The sequence below is a fragment of the Schistocerca serialis genome, chromosome 11 (genome assembly GCF_023864345.2).
Source record: "Schistocerca serialis cubense isolate TAMUIC-IGC-003099 chromosome 11, iqSchSeri2.2, whole genome shotgun sequence".
Lineage (NCBI taxonomy): Eukaryota > Metazoa > Arthropoda > Insecta > Orthoptera > Acrididae > Schistocerca > Schistocerca serialis.
Genome location: NC_064648.1, coordinates 186,037,604 through 186,063,864, shown reverse-complemented (window position 1 = coordinate 186,063,864; position 26,261 = coordinate 186,037,604). Strand labels below are relative to the sequence as shown.

General features: G+C 42.4%; 1 protein-coding gene across 1 annotated transcript in view; it reads right to left on the bottom strand.

Moving 5' to 3' along the window:
• The window catches only part of LOC126426626 (period circadian protein), a 195,944-nt gene that overhangs the window by 34,799 nt on the left and 134,884 nt on the right, over nucleotides 1–26,261 (bottom strand). Inside the window, exons 13-18 of the mRNA XM_050088515.1 lie at nucleotides 25,158–25,292; nucleotides 18,459–18,614; nucleotides 15,083–15,206; nucleotides 11,558–11,874; nucleotides 9,713–9,873; nucleotides 5,770–5,933 (exon numbers count right to left, since the gene is read on the bottom strand). Of these exons, the coding sequence (XP_049944472.1) occupies nucleotides 5,770–5,933; nucleotides 9,713–9,873; nucleotides 11,558–11,874; nucleotides 15,083–15,206; nucleotides 18,459–18,614; nucleotides 25,158–25,292 (1,057 nt within the window). The remainder of the gene's footprint in view (nucleotides 1–5,769; nucleotides 5,934–9,712; nucleotides 9,874–11,557; nucleotides 11,875–15,082; nucleotides 15,207–18,458; nucleotides 18,615–25,157; nucleotides 25,293–26,261) is intronic.

Below are 26,261 nucleotides of genomic sequence, written 5' to 3'. Positions count from 1 at the left end.
CGTTTAGGAAAATACAGTATTGTTTTACTAACTGAAAGGTCGTGTGAGTTGTTGTTTCAAATAGTATGGTAATTACAAAAACTGAAGCCCACCTGTGTACTTTGGAAAATTACGAAGATCCGATAAGCTTAATGGGAACACGGTCAAGACTTCAAAGGTGAACACGGCGACCAAACGTAGCATTATAAAGAATGGTAAGCACAAATCTACAGCGGAGAAAGAAAGTACTTCACCCTGCAAAATAATACGAACTAATACGTACTTATTTCAAGGCATAGCTCAGCTTACTGTGCTTGTCATTCATACCAAAAAATTAATCTCATTAATTCAATACATTTTTAAAAAGTCACGCATTTCAACATTTTATTATCGTCTATTCCATTATTTTATTATATTATATACACCACATAGCCCGGAGGTATAGATAATAGAAATATACTGGAATGAACAAGGTGATAGCACCTCAGACTACATAAGGGTACGGAATCTCGGTTTGGCCCTTAAATATTATGCCACTTTTTCACTTGCACAAGGTGTGACACCCAAGTATTTTTCATTTTAGTAGAAACTATTTAGAAAAATTCAGAAAAACATGTCCGTATTGTGTTGTAGCACCTTGCTGATGCACTCCATGTTACCAAATTGTGCTTCTGGTTATTTTTTTTTTTTGTACAGTCACTTCAATCTTCCAGAGAGACTTCTCTGCAGCTCAAAGCTTCTGTGAAGGCAGTGGTAATCATGTGTGAGATGTCTTCCTGACATGAAATTGGAGGGAGTGTGTGACTCTCAGCTAAATACTAATATTCTTACTTGCCCCCAAACTGACTTTGCCAAAACAGTCGAGACGTGTAGTACTCCATTGCAATAATACACAAAATATCACAGCAAAACGCATGCAGAACAACAGAAAATTGCAAGCTTCCACATAAGTCATGTTGAATAAAGTAAAACAAATCTGTATTTCATTAGATTCATTGCGATAACATACATAAGTGCAGACCACGATTACTCGGCAACTCCCGAGTGTGTAACTATGTGAGGTAGAGACTACATAGTGCTAAGTCTTTGTTGCAACATGCCATTTATCTTAATATGATTTGACACTCAGAGCCTTAACTGATGATAAGAATAATAAAATCTTAAACTTTGCAGAAACAGCTACATTCAACGTGGTTTCCCACCATTTGGCACGATATCCTGATGTTCCTCCCACTGACTTCATAAAAAGTATGTCCTAGGCATCACCACCGCTTTAAAATGCAGACCAAACCTGTTCATTCCTGAAACTTCTGCAACAAATAAACACATTCAAAACGCTTTCCCTTTCTGCTTGAAACCTTCTCGCTGTCTTCATCCCCGACAACAGAGTGAAATAAGACCCTTTTTCAATGTATTCAAAATTAAACTGCGTACATCTGCACACTCAATCATCAAAATAGGTGGTTTCTACAAATATTTAGACTCTTACAAAATCAGTTCTTAAACTGCCCATACTAATTAGTTCAATGACATTGAGGATGTGCGACATACGCACTGTAACTTGTTTACTTTCTAAAAGCTCATTCTGACTTACAGACTGTGAGACTGGAGTCAAATTTAAGCTTAGCAAATGCTTCTGTATGCCCCCAGTCTATTTTCTTTCCTCGCTCTAGAAGAACACTTCTCTACTTCTAATTTTTAAGAATGACTATGTTCTTATAAACACATTCAGATGCCTCTCATTGACAAGTCTTTTCTTAATCACAATCCACGTATAAATCAACAGCACCAGACATCATTATGACATACTGTAGCAGTTAACACAGAGAAGAGAGATCAAGAAAACATCTGAAGGTGCAAACGTTATGTGAAATGCCTTGCCTTTAGTTTTTAAGGTACAAAAGCTAAAATTGTAAGAATGAAATTGTTGAGAAATCCCATAAACTGTATACACAGCTCTAAAAAAATATCCCCAACTTCCATACGTGGAACACACAGGAAAGGCACCCATCTAAAAGAATTCATTACTTACCTGCTGTTAAACTCACTCTCTATTCAGTTTCTTTCTCCCAAAATGGATGTGATATGCCTGGTTTAACAGGTAGCACAAATGTTTTGAGTATCAAAGCATATACAGAGTACGACAGGATGTAGAACAGACTAATAATGTTGTGTCATCACAGTAGTATAGCCATTTCAGTTTTGAGCAAGTAAACAAACATATGAACAATAAAACGACATGAGTGACACAGCAGAGAAAAAGCCTGTTACATGTAACTTTAATGTACAGTTGTCTGCAGGTAATGCAACAGCATAATAAATGATTCACCAAATTTCAAAACTATTTTCAGTTTTTTTCTGTTTGTATTTGATTACTAAACATTAGATGAGCAAAAGTAATCAATCATATGCTTTCCAATAACAATTCACTCACTCTAATGTTGCTTGATGATTTACACAGTTAAGAGTTGCTGTAGTTCTGTACTAAGCGTGAATCATAATTCAAGAAAAACTTTGTCTTTTCATATTTAAAGTTGTTTGAATAGTAACACAAAATTTACAGTAGTAAACAGCACCATACACTTAAAAAATGTAATCATCTAACAGGTAAATCAAAAGTCGATGAACCTGGTGTGTGGAAGTCCACAGATAATATAAATGAAACTGGTATGTATTAAAGTTGGCCACTTCAAAGCTATTTGATATTCATCGTCACTATCCCACCTATAACTTTACAGGAAGGCAACACTTAACACTTAGTTTATGTCCAAGCCTGCCCAGTAATAAAATTATCCAAGATTGCCACCATGAACAAAAAGTCTCCTAAAAATCGGTAAACAGTCTCTAAAGGAATTATTTGCTGTGCACATTCAGTACAAAACAGTATAATTTTCTGAAATAATCTCTCACACACTCATTGCAAATTAGCCAGTACATGCAAAGTGCTGCTGAATTATTGTACAGAAGAATTAGTGTCAAAATCTTTGAATGGAAGAACACAAGATTAGGGTTAAATATGCTCAGTGGATGAGAGCAGTGGGGGTGGAAGACAATCAAAACAAGTCTGTGAGCATGAAGACTGTTGCGAGGGCCATGTGATACTTTTACAAAGCAATATACGCTAGAGGCGAACAAACTTTGAAAGGCATTTTGTTCTCTGTGATGCAGATACTGTGAGAATATACAAGGGTTGAATGAATAGTAATGTCTCCACCTTCATTAATTGGGTTTGTATGGGAATATTTCAATAAATCAAATGCAGAAATAATTCTTAGAATGTGATCTATAATTACCAATATTCACTTTTCCACATAATTACCAGCCAATCGGATACATTTCTGCCGACGATGAACAAGTTTTCTGAAGCCGTCACGGAAGAAGTCGACACTCTGTTTCTGCAACCACAGTCTTACAGTTCTCTCAATGCCTTCATCAGAAGCATAATGATGTCCCCGCAGACCATTTTTCATTATCGGGAACAGATGGAACTCAGACGGTGCTAAGCCTGGACCGTATGGAGGATGCCGTATGGTGGTGAGATTCAGTCTGTTATGTTATGCTTTGGTGGCACGTGAAGTGTGTGGTTTGGCATTGTCACGCTGCAGGAAAACCATTCCTTTTTCCTGTCGGACCCTTGTTAGCTGTCGTTCCAGATTTCGCAGCATTGTGATGTAATGCTCTGAATTTACTGCTGTTCCACAATCAAGGAAATCAACATGGATAACACCATCTGCATACCAGAACATCGTGGCCACGATTTCCAACTGAGGGCTGCGTCTTAAATTTCTTTTTCTGAGGCGAGTCTTTGTGTCAATATTCCATAGACTGATGTTTTGTCTCTGGCTCGTAATGGTGTGCCCACTTTTCGTCTCCTGTCACAGTCATTTCAGGAGTCAGCATCCAGATTACCCATCACGCACAGATCTTCCGATAGCCGAGCAAAGCAGTAATGTGATGCACACGTTCTTATGAAATGCCGATTGTGCTTGCAATTTCTCTCTGAGTAATACAAGAACCATCCTGAATCAGTCGGTCAACATTTTTCTTGTGAAACTCGGTGGTTACTATGACAGGATGTCTAACTCTGTTTGTCATGTGGGTCAGATGTTTCCAACTCAACATCTTTAAACATACTCGCCCAACGATGCACAGTACTCACATCAACACAATCATTATAAACTGCTTTCATTCTCTGATGAATCTCCTTTGGGCTGACACCATCTGCTGCCAAGAATTCAATGACTGCCCGTTGCTTAAATCGCATTGACCAACCGTCTGCGCAGGGTTTCATACTTTACACTGTAACAACACAACCGTTCAATACTAAGGCTTCCCCCTGCCCACTGGAGCTCTAGAGAAGGGGCTACAGAACAAGCCAATACCTGCTGCATACCAATGCTGCCAACTGTTGAAGAGTTATGATGGTGGAGGAATTTCTTTTCAGTCAACCCTCGTGCTATATACATCTCTCTCTCTCTCTCTCTCTCTCTCTCTCTCTCTCTCTCACTGTGTGTGTGTGTGTGTGTGTGTGTGTGTGTGTGTGTGTGTATTTGACTGTATGGAAGCACATCACTGGAAAAAAATACTACTGGGTGGTCAGAAACAGTCTGAAAAGCACATAAGGTTGTTGCAGGGAAAGTTGTGCTGAGAAATAATTGTTAAGAAAGAAATTCAGTATGTTGCACCATTTCCAAGTTATTTTCATAGAAATTAACCAATCAGGTCATTTGTGCAAATTGAAGCAGCCTGCCAGAGACAAGTGTCGCCAAATGTGTTCTTTGATTGTTTCCTCAAATTGAACAAACATAGCTTTTGCCCAGCTAGCTCGAATTTATCACTTCCGAAAAAGGCACATTTTAACTGCTAATGAGCATTTGAACAAGCAGTAACTCACAGGCCCACAGATGTCCATGCATTAGACCATTTTAGTGTGTGCAAATGGTTGAATTTTGGCGCGCATAAATTCAATCGGTTAACTTCAATTCTAAATAATTTAAATAACTCTGAAATGGTGTAAGATATTGAATTCTTTTCTTAACAATTATTTCTGAGCACAACCTCCCCTGCCACACCCAAAACTTTTCAGACTCTTTCAGACCACCCTGAAGATTAATGTTTTCCAATTGACCTGCCCTCAAACAACCAAATGTGGAATTACAAACCAACAATGTTTGAAGAAAGGAAAAAAGAACAAACATCGTTTCGAATCTTCCTGTCAGATTAAAATTGTGTGTCGGATCGGGACACGAACCTGCTACCTTTGCCTTTTGCAGGCAAGTTCTCTACTGACTGGGTACGATTCCGTATCTGCCCTCACAACACCACACCTTTCCTTCTGCCAGTACCCCTTCACCTACCTTCCAAACTTCACAGAAGTTCTCCCGCATAACTTGGTGGACTAGCACTGCTGAAAGAAAGGATGTTGCAGAGACACGGCTTTGCAGCAACGTGGTGGACTGTTTCCAGAACGAATTTTCACTCTTCAGTGGAGCGTGTGCCAATCTGAAACTTCCTGGAAGATGGCCAGCAAAAGACAAGGTTCTGGGTTCGAATCCCAGCCTGGTGCACACTTTTAATCTGTTCGGTAGTTTCAAAATGGCACACACTCCACTGCAGAGTGAAAGGTTTAGTCTGAAGACACCGTTTTGTTCACAATAGCCACCTCAAATTACTGTATTACCGAGCCAACACAAACACAAACCAGAATATTTTGAGCATGCAAGGCGATGGACGGATATACGAGTACAGCTACAGAGACGGCGGTGAGCACTAGCAGCAGGGGAGACTGACCTGGTAGGTGGACGGGTGCTGGTGGTGCTGCTGGTGGTGGTGCAGCAGCGGCTGGTGCAGCGCCAGCAGGTGTGACGGGGACGGCGGGGGCGGCGGGGCCAGCGGGTACAGCAGCGGGGCCGCCTGGTAGAACACGCCGGCCGCCACGTACGGCAGCGGGCCTCCTGTGGCACACACAGTACGGACGTCCGGTGATGGCCGATATTTGCAAATATCGATATCTGGGAACATTTCTCTGACAGCGGCCACATTAGGACATTGAAATTAATCGACGGTGCGAGCTGAAAAATTTGTGCTGGACTGGGACTCAAATCCAGATGCTCTGCTTCTCTGAAACAGTTGCCTCAATCACCTCGGCCATCCAGACACGTTCCCCGGGCGACCCAACTTCCCAGCTTTACATACACAAATACAGCATCCCCGTCCATGTGCCCCTCGCTTTCAATGTGACCTGCACTCCTGTGAGAGGAAACAAAACTTAAGGAATCATGTTTAGTTGTCCAGCCTGTCAAAATACTGTGTGTGTGTGTGTGTGTGTGTGTGTGTGTGTGTGTGTGTGTGTGTGTGTGTGAGAGAGAGAGAGAGAGAGAGAGAGAGAGAGAGAGAGAGAGAGAGAAAGAAAGAGAGAGAGAGAGAGAGAGAGTGTTCTGTTGTATCTGTCCAGCAGAACACACACACACACACACACAGATATATATATTATAGGAAACATTCCATGCGGGAAAAATATATTTAAAAACAAAAATGATGTGATTTACCATACGAAAGCGCTGGCAGGTCGATAGAAACACAAACAAACACATACATACACACAAAATTCTAGCTTTCGCAACCAATGGTTGCTTCGTCAGGAAAGAGGGAAGGAGAGGGAAAGACGAAAGGATGTGGGTTTTAAGGGAGAGGGTAAAGAGTCATTCCAATCCCGGGAGCGGAAAGACCTACCTTAGGGGGAAAAAAGGACGGGTATACACTCGCACACACACACATATCCATCCACACATATACAGACACAAGCAGACATATGTGTGGATGGATATGTGTGTGTGTGCGAGTGTATACCCATCCTTTTTTCCCCCTAAGGTAAGTCTTTCCGCTCCCGGGATTGGAATGACTCCTTACCTTCTCCCTTAAAACCCACATCGTTTCGTCTTTCCCTCTCCTTCCCTCTTTCCTGACGAAGCAACCATTGGTTGCGAAAGCTTGAATTTTGTGTGTATGTTTGTGTTTATTTGTGTGTCTATCGACGTGCCAGCGCTTTCGTTTGGTAAGTCACATCATCTTTGTTTTTAGATATATTTTTCCCATGTGGAATGTTTCCCTCTATTTATATATATAAAAACAAAGATGATGTAACTTACCAAACGAAACCGTTGGCATGTTGATAGAAACACAAACACACACACAAAATTCAAGCTTTCACAACCAACGGTTGCTTCACCAGGAAAGAGGGAAAGAGAGGGAAAAACGAAAGGATGTGGGTTTTAAGGGAGAGGGTAAGGAGTCATTCCAATCACGGGAGCAGAAAGACTTACCTTAGGGGGAAGAGGGACAGGTATACACTCACACATACATGTCTGTATATGTGCAGATGGATATGTGTGTGTGTGTGTGTGTGTGTGTGTGTGTGTGTGTGTGTGTGTGTGTGTGCGCGCGCGCGCGCGCGCGAGCGAGTGTATACCTGTCCCCATTTCCCCTAAGGTAAGTCTTTCCGCTCCCGCGATTGGAATGACTCCTTCCCCTCTCCCTTAAAACCCACATCCTTTCGTCTTTCTCTTTTTCTTGATGAGGCAACTGTTGGTTGTGAAAGCTTGATATTTGTGTGTGTGTTTGTGTTTGTTATTGTCTCTATCAACGTACCAACGCTTTCGTTTGGTAAGTTACAGAATCTTTGTTTCTATATGACAAAATTATGAGAAAGACAGAATGCTACTCACCATATAAAGGAGATGTTGAGTCACAGACAGGCACAACAAGAAAGACTGCTAAACATATGAGCTTCCAGACAAAAGGCCCTCTTCTGAAGTAGACGAAACACACATAGTGGCCAGCGACAGTGGTCAGGTGTGTGCATGTTGTGTTCACATGAATTTTAATGTGTGTGTGTGTGTGTGTGTGTGTGTGTGTGTGTGTGTTGTCTGGTTTAGGAAGAAGGCATTTAGGGTCGAAAGCTCACATATATAGCAGTCTTTTTTGTTGTGCCCGTCTGCAATACAACATCTCCTCTACACGGTGAGCAGCACTCTATCCTTTTCATAACACTGTCATTCCATCTTGTATTTTCCACTGTTTGATTTAACATCCACAAATACATTTCAATAATGTGGATATTGCAGTCTTTGAAACATCATAACATCGACACTAAAGACAAAACATTAATCTTCAAAACTGCCAAAAAACACACTCAATCTAATTTAAGATGTATCCACTAGATGGAATTCTAAGTCCTGCATGGCAGAAATATATTTGCAGCAGCATCCAGTGATCAATAAATCTGTAACTGCTACACTTACAGCCTGTCCATAACAGCTGCAAATATTGTACATCTGACAGACGGTTGACACACGCTATGATGTATACGATTGGCTTCTCGAGAAATTTGACTAGATAAATACATTGCAGGCAGAGAGTAAAGGCAGTAACTAGTATGTCGAGTATCAAAATATTTAACATCCAACCAATACAGACCATTGGAGAGAATTTGAAGAGTATTATGAAAAGAGAAACAAAAACAGCCTTTCACAATATATATAAATAACCTAGTAGATAGTGTCGGAAGTCCCATGCAGCTTTTCGCGGATGATGCTGTAGTATACAGAGAAGTTGCAGCATTAGAAAATTGTAGCGAAATGCAGGAAGATCTGCAGCGGATAGGCACTTGGTGCAGGGAGTGGCAACTGACCCTTAACATAGACAAATGTAATGTATTGCGAATACATAGAAAGAAGGATCCTTTATTGTATGAGTATATGATAGCGGAACAAACACCGGTAGCAGTAACTTCTGTAACATATCTGGGAGTATGCGTGCGGAACGATTTGAAGTGGAATGATCATATAAAATTAATTGTTGGTAAGGTGGGTACCAGGTTGAGATTCATTGGGGGAGTCCTTAGAAAATGTAGTCCATCAACAAAGGAGGTGGCTTACAAAACACTCGTTCGACCTATACTTGAGTATTGCTCATCAGTGTGGGATCCGTACCAGATCGGGTTGACGGAGGAGATAGAAAAGATCCAAAGAAGAGCGGCACGTTTCGTCACAGGGTTATCTGGTAACCGTGATAGCGTTACGGAGATGTTTAACAAACTCGAGTGGCAGACTCTGCAAGAGAGGCGCTCTGCATCGCGGTGTAGCTTGCTCGCCAGGTTTCGAGAGGGTGCGTTTCTGGATGAGGTATCGAATATATTGCTTCCCCCTACTTATACCTCCCGAGAAGATCACGAATGTAAAATTAGAGAGATTCGAGCGCACACGGAGGCTTTCAGACAGTCGTTCTTCCCGCGAACCATACGCGACTGGAACAGGAAAGGGAGGTACTGACAGTGGCACGTAAAGTGCCCTCCGCCACACACCGTTGGGTGGCTTGCAGAGAATAAATGTAGATGTAGATGTAGCAACTGCACATGTGAACATATTAGCCATATCAACGTTGCTCGGTTGTAGCTTCAAGAACATACACTTTCAAGATGTTTTAACATGTTCAATGGCAGTCAAACCCATCAAGAATGTTGTCGAAATGACTGTCAGTGAGGATGAGAAACACATCGATACATCACAAGAAAGCAAATTCCCAATAGAGGACAACACAGCTACCTGCATTACCGAGGTTCTGTGCCGTGCAAGTTATATGTCTGTCTTGTTTTTATCTGACTGCCCTTTATCACTGAACCGTCAATAGCGACCTCGGGAAGTTGCGGTACCGACCGGCAAAGAGCTGCACTCACCTTGCTGCTGCAGGAAGGCGGCGGGGGCGTGTGGCTGCTGGTGGGGGCGGGTGCCGCTCCCCACAGGAGTGGCATCGGCGGAGGCAGGCGTCGGAGCCGGCAGGTAGTACAGTGGCAGGATCTGCGGGGCCGCGTGGGAGCAGCCGCCCGTGCAGAAGTTCCTGCAGCAGACGAGCAGAGTTGTCAGCTGTGTACCAGTGTGTGTAACTGGCTCACCAGACAAAATCTTAGTGACACCACTCTAAAGAGTACTCTAGTCTCTGGAATTTCACACATTCTGTTTTAGCTTTAATTACCATTGAACTTTTGCTCTTAACCATTACCCTGCCATAGTTAGGAATAACATTCTTATTCTGAAACTTCCTCTTGAATTGTTGTTGTTGTTGTTGTTGTTGTTGTTGTTGTTGTTGTTGTTGTTGTCTTCAGTCCAGAGACTGGTTTGATGCAGCTCTCCATGCTACTCTATCCTGTGCAAGCTTCTTCATCTCCCAGTACCTACTGCAATCTAAATCCTTCTGCTTAGTGTATTCACCTCTTGGTCTCCCTCTACGATTCTTACCCTCCATGCTGCCCTCCAATACTAAATATGTGATCTCTCGATGTCTCAGAACATGTCCTACCAACCGATCCCTTCTTCTGATTACTGTTCAAGGTCAAAATAGATGCAATAATGCCCTAAATATGAAACTGCTATCTTCACATTTATGTTGACTAGTTTTTAAGCTAATAAGTATGACTTTTGTGCACTGTTATTAATACTATAACAATGTCTTTATTCTATGTATTTTATTATGTACATTGACACGTTCCACAACTGAGTGACTTGCTCACATGGACAGATCTATGGAACAAGTATATAAATAAATAAATCTAGTCATGTTGTGCCACAAATTTCTCTTCTCCCCAATTCTATTCAATACCTCCTCATTAGTTATGTGATCTACTCATCTAATCTTCAGCATTCCTCTGTAGCACCACATTTGGAAAGCTTCTATTCTCTTCTTGTCTAAACTATTTATCGTTCATGTTTCACTTCCATACATGGCTACACTCCATACAAATACTTTCAGAAAGGACTTCCTGACACTTAAATCTATACTCGATGTTAACAAATTTTTCTTCTTCAGAAACGCTTTCCTTGTCATTGCCAGTCTACATTTTATATCCTCTCTACTTCGACCATCATCAGTTATTTTGCTCCCCAAATAGCAAAACTCTTTTACTACTTTAAGCGTCACATTTCCCAATGTAGTTCCCTCAGCATCACCCGACTTAATTCGACTACATTCCATTATCCTCGTTTTGCTTCTGTTGATGCTCATCTTATATCCTCCTTTCAAAACACTGTCCATTCCATTCAGCTGCTCTTCCAAGTCCTTTGCTGTCTCTGACAGAATTACAATGTCATCGGCGAACCTCAAAGTTTTTACTGCTTCTCCATGAATTTTAATACCTACTCCGAATTTTTCTTTTGCTTCCTTTACTGCTTGCTCAATATACAGATTGAATAGCATCCAGGAGAGGCCACAACCCTGTCTCACTCCCTTCCCAACGACTGCTTCCCTTTGATGCCCCTCGACTGTGGTAACTGCCATCTGATTTCTGTACAAATTGTAAATAAACTTTTGCTCCCTTTATTTTACCCCTGCCACCTTCAGAATTTGAATCAACATGTAAGAAGCAATACCTAAAAAATAATAGTCAGGTAAGTTAGCACTTTCGTGAGACAATCCTTCAATAGTAGGTGTTCTGTGGATCTTCCTGACCTACCCAGTGATACGGGATAGGCAGACAGCCAGCAAACAGCCGTAGCAATCGAGAGAAGGTGCGATCGGCAAAACTCACCCTCGCGTCTTGCAGGGCTGTGGCGGATGCAGCGGTGTCATCGCCACAGAGAACGGCGGCCACAGGCTCAGCCCCGCACCCTCGGCGGCGGCAGGCGACCGCGCCGGGGGCGGGCCCGGTGCAGCGGCAGGTGGCGGCGCTTCGTCTCGGAGGGGCGCCGGGGGCGGCGGGGCGGCCGGCGGCGAGGGCGCGTGCGAGTGCTTGCTGGCCTTGAGCGGCTCGCCGTCCCACGAGTGGCTGCCGCTGCGCTTCGTCCCGTGGGCCGCCGCACCCGCCGGCACCTGGGCGGCCACTGCGGGAGGGGCCGCGCTCTCCACCTGCGAACGCGCGACTGTGAGTCTGCAGTGTCTTACACCACTCGGCAGGACTGACAGCAGTCGTCTAATACGGAGGCGTATCGCCAGGTCTCCTGTAGTGTCGCGGAATAGTAGAGAGTCGGGAACGTGTCAGACGGAGACTTTCGTAGAGTGTCAGACGGAGGTGTAGCATCAGCTGTACTGCATTTCGTAACTTCGCGTACGTCTGCCGTAACAACACGTAACCCTGTCACAAGAACACCTGAGGGGCGAGTACGACAGAGAAATCGGCAGTGTAAGTGGAACGAATGCGTTCGTTACGAACGAGCACGACATCAGGACGACGCTCGTGCTTCCTTTAAATGCGCCGGCTTTGATTCGATTCGGGGCCGGTGCGCCTACTCGAGTCCAGAAGCGGCGCATTAGTACCGTCGGCTAACTTGGCGGTCATTCTAATAATGCCTTATAAGATTTTCACTGTTGTACTCATATACAGTTTGGGCGCAGTGCCCACCGAGAGTCAGTAGGGACAGTATTTTCGAGAACAGTATTTTCGCAGGAAGTTTACTTTGCAGTTGTGTACAGGCCGAATTTGCGAAAAGTTATACTACAATTCTGGAATGTAGAAATGAATAGCGTTGTTAAATTGTGGTGCTAATTCAATGAATAAACAAAAGATCAAGCGTACACAGTTGCCAGATTACTAATTATTATGTTTGTACTCAAGTAATAATAAATTCAGCCCCCAAAGCTAAGTACAAATAATGAAGGAAATTATTCCAGCAGGCTGCACTTCAAATTACTTTATTCTGCACTACTAGTGCACAGCACACTCTCAGGTGCATTTACAAACATAACAACAAACAATAATGAAAATAATAGAGCTACAATATAAACTAACTTGGATGTAGCGTTACACAAACATAGTAATTAATTATAGCAACACACGTGGACACATTGTTCTTGTCTCACAAAAGAATCATACACTGTGAGTATTTGTCTGCAGCACGGTCACCACTGTTCATCTTTTAAAATGTAAGGTGCACAACATGATTGTGATGGTATTACCATACCATTAAAACACCACATCTAGCACCATGAAGACATACCTTGTACTGCGTAAGTATAAAACACACTTATACAAACATGGTCAGGGTATTGTCACATGTGTAAAACTGTGCACACGAAAACTGTGACCAGTATCAAGTCATGCACCTCACATTTTAGAAGATAAACACTGATGCCTTTGCTACACCCAAACATATGTGATATTTTGTTGAAGCAAGGACAAAGTACCCACATTCTATATTCTATCGCTCGAGCCTTGTCCCGCAGTTATGCAGGGTCAGCCATCACTAATCGGATTTGGGATGTTAATGTTTAAGGGGAGGCCGGATGATCTTCCTGCCGCCACCCCGTACCCCCCCCCCCCCCCCCCCCCCCCCCCCCCCCGGGACGGAAGTAGTGCACCCCAACTGTCGGCGTCAGAGTGTAATCCACGGAATAGTGCGAAAGTGTTCAAATGTCTGCGAGCCGTGTAACTGAGGCGGAACATGGGGACCAGCCCGGTATTCACCTAGCGGGATGTGGGAAACCGCCTAAAAACCACATCCAGGCTAGCCGGCACATCGGCCCTCGTCGTTAATCCACCGGGCAGATTCGATACGGGGCCGGCGCGCCTACCCGAGGCCAGGAAGTAGCGCGTTTGCACTCTCGGCTACCCTGGTGGGTGACAAAGTACCCACATCTGGTGGCATAATTTTTTCCACATGTTGTTTGTAAGTGGAATAAAGAACTATTGTACAGGTGGTTCAATGAACTTAATATTTTGCAGTACGGCCTGTTAGTATGATGTTCCTCCTCCAAATTTATTGGGGATGTGGTGCCTACCCAAAGAAAGTAATAAGTACAATTTTTTATAATCGATTCAATTCTGCGTTATCATCTGGTGCTATTAATTCTTGGTGATGTTCATTACAGTGAAACCTCTATATAACGTTTTCCAAGGGACCACAAATTCTGAACACTGTATAGAGGAAAACACTATAAAGAGGAAGGCTTCCAAATAATAATTATAGGGCATTACTGAAGATCCGGATACCACTAATCAGCTTTGACAAATGGTGCCATAGATGACATTTTAAATTTTCACAACACTGTAATATGATATTCATTGCAAATGATCAATGTATCAAATGATTAGTTTTTGTAATTAAAACATGGGGCGCAATAGGTGGATGGCTGAAAGTAAATGGATCAGTTTGTACTGTAAAAAGGTATAACAGATTCTTAAGATATGACGACATTGTCCAAAGCTGACAGGTGGTATCCCATTCTTCAGTTGACCCAATTATAGAATATGAGTCAGTCCTCAATACTTTGTACTCCTGTGGCTGCCACGTTGTCATCCACAGCCACAAAGTCCTCGAAAGTGACAGAATCACTGCCTATTAATTCCTGAAATTCTTGCAAATCAAGTCGATGGCTTCAAATGCATACGTTTCGAATTTCCACAATTGTCAAACTCTTCCATTATCGACGATCTGTTTCCCATAATAGTGTTGTGTGTTGAGGGGGCCAGTTCAAATTGCTTCGCTAGCTCCGCGTGACCCACACCAGGAGATGCTTCCACTTCTTTAATAAGAGAAACCTTCTCTTCCAGAGAAATGTTCTTCCGCTTTTCACTCATGTCCACTGATGAAACCTTCAATAAAGTTATATCGAAGACACATTCCTACTAGATACACTGTCTGCTGCTCAGCTCACACAATACACTACGAATACAAAACATCGACTGAAATAGCGCCAAAAAGATCACAAGCATATTGTGCGTCACATGTCACATGTCACGTGACCGGGCTCCGCTGCTGACATACGAACCACGCTTTCCGAGCCGGCGCAAACTGTGATCCACAGAACGGAAAACGATGCGTCTACATCCCGTCACTTAAATATTATAAAGAGGTAAATAATTGACCAGGGTTAAAAAAATATGAGCATTACATTTGTAATATAGAGGAAACGCAGTAAAGAGGAAAATTTAACATTGTTTATATGGGCTTTTAGTCGGGACCGAATAAAACGGACGTAACATAGAGGAAAACATTATATTCACTTTAGTTTGTTCTGACTAAATCACCTGGAAATCACAAATTTAACTTTTTTGCAAACTTCAGATAATGAATACAAAATTGTAACTAATAATCAGACGGTACTGTCAGAGACTCACGTGCGCCTTGTCTGCCAGCACCGGCGGCTGGCAGTGGTGGGGCCTCTTGCACTTCCCGTCGCCGCCTTTGCTGCGCTGCTCGCGGTGCCGCTGAACCATCCTCTTCTCCATGTCTTCGTTGTGCCTGCAACACACCCCGACCACTCACACTCTGTGACCCAAAAGTGCATCGTGCGTATAAAGCGAAACAATGGCAAGAGACTGCTATTTGTTGTCACTTACACTGCTGCTTTCTTTGATAATGATCAACAAGAACCAAATAATAGACTGCGCATGATAGAAAATGTTCTGAACGAGAGTTTAGCGAACATTTTTCTCCGTTTGAAAATCTCTGCAGACGGCTCTTTAGTACATTACATTCTGCACAGAAATTAGTCATTTTAGATATATAAATCTAGTCAATTGCCGTGCTTCATTTCTGACTGTATCACTATGAGGCATAAGAATAATACGAATATAAACATGACACGATATGTATATTCTTCCTCGTTTGCTGTTGTGTCACTCTAGTTTCGTAGTTTATTAGGCAGACAGGATTTAAACGAGATAGCAGCAAACACGAAAGAATACATGGCAAAATGTTTATATTCGTATTATTCTCATGGTGAAGAGAGTACTGCATGTGATTCAGAATTCATAAAAGTTCCTATTACCAACGATCTCTTCTCACAGGCAGGAAAAAATTCAGAACGTAGAGTTGGCCATATTGACAAACATCCCAAACAGTCTTGCCAGTCAGATTTTCGTAGTACATTGAAATGCTGCTACATTCGAAGATGAACAATATGGAATTTGTATTTACTTCGTTGGATAATGTATGAAAATGCAGTGGTCTTGACTCGAGGCGGAGAAAAAAGCTAGTCTTCCACCCTTTTTTTTTTTTTAATTTATTTACTGACGCAGAGGTTTTGGTGCCAGTATTTATCTTTGTGCCTGCAAAGCATCCCTGTGTAGCGCTACATATATTCGATGGCAGAAGTTCGTTGTGGCGGCACCTACCAACATATTTCAGAACTTCCGCTTACTTTGCACTCGATTCTAAGCCGCAGGCGGGTTTTTGGATTACAAAAACAAAAAAACAAAAAAGTGCGGCTTAGATTCGAGTAAATACGGTAAGCTGAAACTGGTCAGTAATATAATTTATACGCACGGTGGATTACAGGATTATAACTGACAGGCTACATCATTAACACAAGACACTGAGGCTGTGGACCTGTACATGAAGAAATTATTTACACATGTTCCAACTCTCTGTGCTGTCAGACATTAATTTATAGAAACATAATACCATGAGCACAGCAGGAGATTGCTGGGTTAACAGACGTCCCTCGTGTTCAATCGCTTCACTTTCGATAAGCAGAGTTCAGAACAAAGTGAAGTTCTCACTACAGACAGCAGTCTGACGAGCATATCTGCAATCTTTGGGAACAATTTAGAAAATAGGTTCTTCAGCAAATACCAAAGAATTACAGAAAATGTAGCCTACTGCTACACATACGTGGGCAGTATTGAGATACGGTGTCTGAAGCTGATGGCACGGATTGCGAGCGCACTGGTAAAGGTATCTTTCTGAAATTTCGCTGAATTAGTCCTTGGACATCTCTGCAATGAGTAATAGAGCAATGTTTTTAAATTTTAATTTATTCATTAGCTATTGCAAAAAACATGAATAAACTGCACAACAAAACAACATCTTTGTTTCAAATGCCCGCCATTTATTATTATTATTATTTTTTTTTTTTCAAATTCCAAAAAACTGTACCTATTACTTGATGCACAACATGCTAAAGATTAAAAAACTGTTATTATTATTATTATTAATTTCAGATGAGACTTTCAGACTGCAGGACTTCCATACTGGTTGGTTTGGTTGTTTGGGGAAGGAGACCAGACAGCGTGGTCATCGGTCTCATCGGATTAGGGAAGGATGGGGAAGGAAGTCGGCCGTGCCCTTTCAGAGGAACCATCCCGGCATTTGCCTGGAGTGATTTAGGGAAATCACGGAAAACCTAAATCGGGATGGCCGGACGCGGGATTGAACCGTCGTCCTCCCGAATGCGAGTCCAGTGTCTTTCCATTCTGGACGCACTTAATTTTGGACAGAGCAAGTTCTGAGTTGCAGGGTAGGCAGTAGCGGGAGGATTCATGATGACTGTATCTCTTAAAAAAAAAAATCAGGAAATGTCTAAGAATCAATACATAAATGATCTATGTTGACTGCTTCATTAGTTTCTCAAAGAAAAAACTGTAAAAATCATTTACTGTATAGCACGGATGCTCAACCTTCTTAGGCTCAAGATCTACTGCTCGCAGTTTCGTCCAGTTAAGAGTTCTACTGACACAAAAGTTTATACAGGTTCAAGCACAAAACAATACCTTAGTGAAAATGAACCATGTTAATTACGCAAAATGCATGAAAGGTAATTTTCTCCCCATAAAAGTTTGTAGGCTTACTACCCAATTTTCAAGATATCACACACGTGAAAAAAAGTTTGGTGAGATCCTTGGCATTGTTGTCACTGTGGTTTGTATTCTTGTGCTGTTTTCACTGCAACTAAAATAAGAGATGCGGTCACCTATCAATACAAACAGTAATCTCAGTTTTTGTAACACAAAAGTATTTAATTGATCATTATGTCCATCATGCACATCGTTGTTTCACAGAAGCTGGAAAACCGAGGTTTGTGTTGTTGCCTAATGGAGTCAGATCTCGAACCCCGCCACCCCCACCCTCCCCACATCGTACATCGCACCTCACATCGCAGCAAATTCTGAGTGCTCTGCCCGCTCACCGCAATCCCCGCTCACAACGAGAGGAATTACAGCTCGCCGAGTAGTAACCTCACCCCACACGAGGGAAGACGGTCGCTCGGCGTGAGCCTTAAAGGTGGTGAAATACAGATGGAGATGAAAGAGATGGAGACAGTGTTGTCAGATTTACCACCTACAACTACTGTACGGAACTCTGTCAACAAATTGGTATTTTATGAAAACAGCTCTCCTGAACAGACTTCATACAAAGGTTTCAAAAGACCGACTCAAAGCCACGGCAACTGATCAGTCAGTTGTGACTGACAGAGCACCACTGCTGTACAGGCCGACTGAGGAGAACTGTCACTTAAGTGATGAAACTACCAATATATTTCAGCCACCTACATATCACTCCTGTAAGGGCAGCGATGATGAGATCAGACTAATTTCGGCACGCACAGTGCCATTTAAGCAGCATTTTTCCTTCATTCGATACAAAAATGGAAGCAAAGAAATCCTGAAAAGAGGTAGTAGAGGAAGCTCCCTTTGGCAAGCAGTTCACATCGGTTTGCACAGGATAGCTGCTCAGACTTAGGTGTAAGCGAGTGAGGTGCTGCCAGCTGACCTGGAAAGCAGCGCCTCAGTGAGATGTGGCGGCTTGTAGTCTCCCTCGGCCTCTGCGGTGTCGACACTGACGTTGTTGGCAGACACGCCCGCAGATCCCGACCCACTGCCAGAGTTGGATCCAGAGCCGGTGTCATTCACCGGCGACAAGCAGTTCCTGCAAAAACAATTTGTAAATTTCTTATTCGATTCCGACTCCGGCCAGCATATCGTAGTTGAAGACTCATTATAAGTCAGATTGTTAATGGCACCAACATACTGTTTGAACAGTGACAATGTGATATGCTGCAATAGGCTATAGGGAAACATGGGTAAATACACTACTGGCCATTAAAATTGCTACACCAAGAAAAAATGCAGATGATAAACGGATATTCATTGGACAAATATATTATACTAGAACTGACATGTAATTACAGTTTCACGCAATTTGGGTGCATAGATCTTGAGAAATCAGTACCCAGAACAACCACCTCTGGCCATAATAACGGCCTTGATACGCCTGGGCATTGGGTCAAACAGAGCTTGGATGGCGTGTACAGGTACAGCTGCCCATGCAGCTTCAACATGACACCACAGTTCATCACGACTAGTGACTGGCGTATTGTGACGAGCCAGTTGCTCGGCCACCATTGACCAGACGTTTTCAATTGGTGAGAGATCTGGAAAATGTGCTGGCCAGGGCAGCAGTCGAACATTTTCTGTATCCAGAAAGGCCCGTACAGGACCTGCAACACGCGGTCGTGCAATATCCTGCTGAAATGTAGGGTTTCGCAGGGATCGAATGAATGGTAGGGCCACGGGTCGTAACACATGTGATATGAAACATCCACTGTTCAAAGTGCCGTCAATGCGAACAAGAGGTGACTGAGACGTGTAACCAATGGCACCCCATACCATCACGCCGGATAATACGCCAGTATAGCGATGACGAATACACACTTCCAATGTGCGTTCACCGCAATGTCGCCAAACATGGATGCAACCATCGTGATGCTGTAAACAGAACCTGGATTCACCCGAAAAAAATGACGTTTTGCCATTCGTGCACCCAGGTTCGTCGTCAAGTACACCATCGCAGGCGTTCCTGTCTGTGATGCAGCGTCAAGGATAACCACAGCCGTGGTCTCCGAGCTGATAGTCCGTGCTGCTGCAAACATCGTTGAACTGTTTGTGCAGATGGTTGTTGTGTTGCAAACGTCCCCATCTGTTGACTCAGGCATCGAGACGTGGCTGCACGATCCGTTACAGTCGTGCGGATAAGATGCCTGTCATCTCGACTGTTAGTGATACGAGGCCGTCGGGATCCAGCACGGCGTTCCGTATTACCCTCCTGAACCCACCAATTCCATATTCTGCTGACAGTCATTGGATCTCGACCAACGCGAGCAGCAATGTCGCGATACGATAAACCGCAATCGCGATAGGCTACAATCCGACCTTTATCAAAGTCGTAAACGTGATGGTAGGCATTTCTCCTCCTTACACGAGGCATCACAACAACGTTTCACCAGGCGACGCCAGTCAACTGCTGTTTGTGTATGAGAAATCGCTTGGAAACTTTCCTCATGTCAGCACGTTGCAGGTGTTGTCACCAGCACCAACCTTGTGTGAATGCTCTGAAAAGTTAATCATTTGCATATCTCAGCATCTTCTTCCTGTCAGTTAAATTTCGTATCTGTAGCACCTCATCTTCGTGGTGTAGCAATTTTAATGCCCAGTAGTGTACAATACGTGCAAGAACTAAGTGGGAATAAGGGAGACAAAGAATGAAGTACTTGGATTAAAAGGGGTGGAAGACAGGAATGTAGTCTTCTACCAATTATGTTCAACCTATACATTGAAGAAGTAATGACACAAATTAAAAAACATTCAAGAATGGAACAAAAATTCAAGGTTAAAGGATATCAGCTATAGGATTTGGTGATGAGAATTGCTATCTTCACTGAAAGTGAAAAAGGATTACAAGCCCTGCTGACTGGAATGAACAGTCTAATGAGTTAAGAATATGGATTGAGAGTAAATTGAAAAAAAGAGGAGAATAATGAGAAGTAGCAGAAATGAGAACAACAAGAAACTTAATATCGGGACTGGTCATCACAAAGTAGATGAAGTTAAGGAATTTTTTTAGCTAGGCAGCAAAATAACCCATGACGGACAGAGCAAGCAGGACATAACAACCAGACTAGCACTCGCAAAAAGGGCATTCGTGGCCAAGAGAAACGTAAGCCTAAATTTGAGAACCAATTTATGAGAATGTATGTATGGAGCACAGCATTGTGTGGTAGTTAAGCACAGACTTTGGGAAAACCTGAACAGAAGAGAATCGAAGCATCTGAGACGTAGTACAGAAGAATGTTAATAATTAGGTTGACTATTAAGTTAAGGAATGAGGTAGGAGAAGACAGAGATTTGAATACATCTGACAAATAATTGAGGGTGCAGTATGAAAGTGCTGCTCGGAGATAAAATGGTTGGCACAGGGTATGATTTCGTGGTGTTCCCATCGAACTAGTCAGGAGACTGAAGACTCTAGTCAGGAGACTGAAGACTCCAAAAAACATTTCTTTTACAATATTGGTCTTTTGCTCAGATTTGTGCCATATTTAATTTCTTCTATTTTGTGCTAACACTTTTGTCTCCACTTACATGTGATAATAACTTTAACGTAAAACGTGGGTTATGCTGCATAGTTGAAATCAGTGAGGTGATGCTGGGGCATTGAGAGACCAAAAGAAGTCGATGAGTTTTATTATTTGAGTGGCAATATAACTCACAATACCTGAAATAGAGAGGATATAAAATGAAGACCTGTAGTAAAAAGAAAATTGTGTGGCTCCAGGTGCTCCGCTGAATCGTCATTTCCATTTTGTGCACAATATTTCAATGGCTGACCAAGCCCTTTTCTTCAGGTTCTGAAAGTTTTGCTTTTATTGTTCTCACTGTCGGTCGGTTGGTCGATTCGCAGGGAGAGTACCAGACAGCGAGGTCACTGGTCCCGTCGGATTAGGGAAGGACGAGGAAGGAAGTCAGCCGTGCCCTTTCAAAGTAACCATCCCTGCACTTGCCTGAAGCAATTTAGGGAAAACCTAAATGAGGATGGTCCGACACGGGTTTGAACTGTTGTCCTCCTGATAGCGAGTCCAGTAGGCTAACCACTGTGCCACCTTGCTCGGTGTGTTCCCACTGTCTGGACTCCAATTAGATTCTGAGTACACACGACAGCAAAACTCACGGCTCATGAAGAAAACAGCTTGATCAGTTATCAAAATATTGTGTACAGTGTGGAAAGAAACTGGCAAAACACCCATAAGCACACCATTAATCAATTGTGCTGAGAAAACGTGAGAGATCTCTGCAAGAACAACATTTATAGAAGACAGAATTTTTTTTTCCATTCAATAGAAGTTTCTGTGTTAGGAAAACTCTGAGGGCATTTGTTTAGGTTGCAGCATTGTATACAGGGTGTTACAAAAAGGTACGGCCAAACTTTCAGGAAACATTCCTCACACACAAAGAAAGAAAATATGTTGTGTGGACATGTGTCTGGAAACGCTTACTTTCCATGTTAGAGTGTCGTCTGCTCTTCTGTCAGTCTATGCAGCACCCAGAGACAACAAAGTTTCTTTACTAGCAAATGAATTGCTAGTGCATTTAGCACTAAGGTATCGTCTATCTGCCAATAGGTCACTCACCTGTCTTCTTCTAGGATTTTCCCCACAGAATTAATGTTTCCCTCCATAACTGACGGTCATGGCCTTCTCATTCTCTCAGCATCCTCCAGAGTCCCTCTTTGGAATTCTCTGTACCACCAGAATATAGTTCAATGATGTGGATACACATCACTGATTACAAGAGTCAATTCTTCAAAGCACTGATCTACGTTTAAACCACGTGTGAAGTTGTATCGCAAAACTCTTCGAATCTCACTTTGTCACCACGACGCCATAGCAACCACTTAAAACTAACCCTGCTAGTGATCAACTTGGCCCACAGACTTGGCACAGCAGCTAAAAATGCAAGCACGAAGTACTCTCAGAACACAGCAACAATTAGTCTCCTGCGTCTTATTGTTGTGTCATATTGCAAAAGTTTCCTAGCGCCCTTGTACTTTTGCAGATGACAACATCTGAAATCTGGGTGAAGGTTACAGGCATTGTGTCACAACAAACTGCAAGGAGCAGATTACTGAATGGTAAGTTGAGATTTCGAGTTGCCGTGCACTGTTTATTGCTGAAACCGTAGCGCAGATCGCAGAGACTTTCACAGTGCAGAGCAAGCAACAGTCAACTGGGACCCGAGTGGCAATCTGCGATGTTCATCTCTGAGTCTCACTTCTGCTTGTGGCAGTCATATTGACATCAAGAGCCCTTATGCAGCCTAGTGAAATGTGACAGGAGACAATGATTTTCAAGGTGCATAGGCGTCCAACTCCTCTGTTACCCTTTGCCTTTGATGGTCACACTTTTGTACTGCAGGTCTGGTTTGATAACTGATGAAGGGAGGCTGAATGCTGGCTTGTGCGTGGAAAGAATGGCACGTAACGAATAACATACTCCAGCAGGATTACACAAGACCCCGTACTGCAGTGGCCTGCCTCGTCCCCCAATTTGTGACTTGATGGGGAGGTGTGTACTTTCAAAGCAGACTCCAGCCTCACAGACTCACAGAGCATGTCTTTCAGGCATGGCAAGAAGTTTCTCAAGAAGACACTCACAGGCTGTTTGCTTCCACACCACAATGGAAACAAAAGTGTACTCATGCCTATGGGGGTTACACATCATGTTGTTGTTGATGATGATGATGATGATGATGATGGTCATCAGCTCTGAACGGAATGAAAGTTTCATCCTTTAATCTTTCCAGACTCAAAATATTAAAAATTATTTTTTTTTATATTTCCTTGTGTCTATTAAATTATTAGACATAAACTAGACACAACAATATAAACACATATGGTGTAGTTACAAATGGAGCCATTGCACATGAAATGTCATTACTTTCCGTGATACAGTAAAACGGTAGTTCCTTTCTGCTGTTAGGCATAGGGCTACTTGACACGAAGCACGCTCTCATCTGCTTCTGTGAAGTTCCTTCTTTGTGCTAGAGTGTACACAGTGCCTTAAGGTGCTATGCAATGGTAGATGTTTTGCTTCTATTGCGTGTTTTTCAGGAACAACAGTTTTATATTTTTTTCCTAATGGTTCTTTGTTCCCATTCTCTGACATAAGGCAAGACAACAGTGACTTTTTTGTTCAGAAATCAAGATCACTGTCTTCAGTTAACCCATTATCTCCACTTCCACTGTTACTGTCAATCCAAGCCAGCATCAGATGAAACCCCTCTATAATGGGACACCAAGTGTTCATTGTGTAAAACTGGAAATACAACAACCTGTCACTGCTACTCATGTTGCGTTTAGAGTTGCAGTTGCTTCGAAAGGAACCCCTACAATAATTATGAAAATAAATACATAACTTTAATTATTAATACAAAACCCGGAGTATAAATTTGAGCAGAATAGTTTTTTTGTATCTAATCCATGTGCAAAACATCCCTTTTAGAAATAAATTCAATCACAGCTCAGAAACAAAGACCACCATGTACTGCATATGGAAATGGCTCCTACATTTGCTCACCTAACTGCTAATATTCAAGACATATGAACTAGTCATAGCTGCAGCCACTACAGGGCAGCATCTAGTGGACACACGAAAGGTGGCTACAGATGTAGATGCTGTGCGGCTACCACGTTATGAGGAAATCCTAGGTCAATTCAAACACAACCACATCATCTGAAAATGTTAATATCTGTTACACGGTGTGCATATCTGCAAAAGTTTGATAAATATCTGGGTGATGCTTGATGGTGCTTTCTATATCGGTCAGTGGAGCATTGCAAAAGATAAGAAATATCCAGCGAAGGAATTCCAGAAAAAATTACAAGATGGCCAGTGAGAATCAAAACACATCAGCTGTAAGACGGTAAAACTGAATGTGATTGGAAATACTTATGTAAATAACCATCCATCACTTTTACCAATGTTGAAATGTCAGGGAGAACAGCAACAAAACTGTGATGACGAGATGTACACAGTCCACAAAATTAAGCAATTACACATTTCCTTATTATTATTATTATTATTATTATTATTATCGTTGTTTTTATAAAAAAGGATAATGGAGGGTAGTGCCAAATGAAGTGGTTTACAGGAAACAGTGGCCTACTATAGGTGCAATACGTAAGAACAGGATTTCTTTCCTTGCCCGCATCATGACAACTGAAATCAGATTAACAAGAAGAGTTAGACAAACTATGGAATCTGAAACAACATGTAGGATGAATCACGGAAATTGGAGAGGATACAGAAGAAGTAGTGGACAAAGGACTAGCGTGGATGATCTGCAAAACGAAACACAAAAATCTCAAAAAACTGAAAAACAAGAAAATGAGATTTAAAAAAAGAAACAGACAAACAACACGCATTAAATGTGTACTTACAGATGACGAAAAATGAAAAAGATCAGAACACATGAAACGATATTGGAAACTCCCAAGGAACAAAATGTACTTATCGAAGAAGATGGCCAGATAACGTTTGACTAAAGTGGTCCAATGAGGCCACAAAAGTACTATTTTTGTTACTACCATAATAAAACATCACACTGTGTCCAGATGAGCAAGCTTGCAAGGCGTTACCTGGTGGCACGGCTGTCGTTGGTAGCGGCGGCAGCCTTGGTGTCTTCGTCAGTGCTGCGGCTGGTCGGCTCCAATGCCATCAGCCGCTCACCGGAATCGTCTGACGGGATCGTCTTCGGTTTGCTCTCGAAGAACCTGTGGGTGTACAATACTGTCACAATCGCTACTCCGAAGAGAAGGCACCAGATAGGGGACATCGAAGATAGCCAAAAAACTCTTCTAACTCTCAGACCTTACAGAACACACCTCTTTGATTTTCTTCACACTTACAGCATTTAAATGTCAGTGTCTGGACATCAGTTACCTTAAGCACCCAAACTGTAATAGTTTTGAAACTTGAAACTTCCTGGCAGATTAAAACTGTGTGCCGGACCGAGACTCGAACTCGGGACCTTTGCCTTTCGCGGGCAAGTGCTCTACCGACTGAGCTACCCGAGCACGACTCACGCCCCGTCCTCACACCTTTAATTCCGCCAATACCTCGTCTCCTACCTTCCAAACTTCACAGAAGCTCTCCTAGCAGAACTAGCGCTCCTGGAAGAAAGATACTGTGGAGACATGGCTTAGCCACAGCCTGGGGAATGTTTCTAGAATGTATTCATTCTGTAATAGTTTTGTCTCGTGTCACAATATTCTATGCAGATTTCGGACTTCCTCAATCAAATTTTTTGAGCATTTCCATGCACGAGCTTGTTCTTGAGCATCAGTGAAATTGTGCAAAATCCACTGAGAACCGATTTTTTCATACTAAATGTACATGTAAAATCAAGCAATCTGCAGGAATTTTGCAATAAGTTGTTTTGGTCAAACTTCACAAATTTGTTTAGTGGTAGAACCTCACACTAAAATTTTGCAAATCATTTGTAAACGGACATTTTTAGAAAATGTTCAATTACCGAAAGTGTCTCAGAATAACACGTGGCACTGTTGTCAAGTTATGGGTTTATAAAAACAACAAAAAATTCAACTGCCAAAAGCCTTCACACAGAATTTTGATTTCAACAACTAATGAAATCTTCTGTTTATGCATCAGTTTTACACACGTAAGGGACACCTGCAGACCTCACATTACTCTGCAGCTATCAACTACGACAATGACTGCAG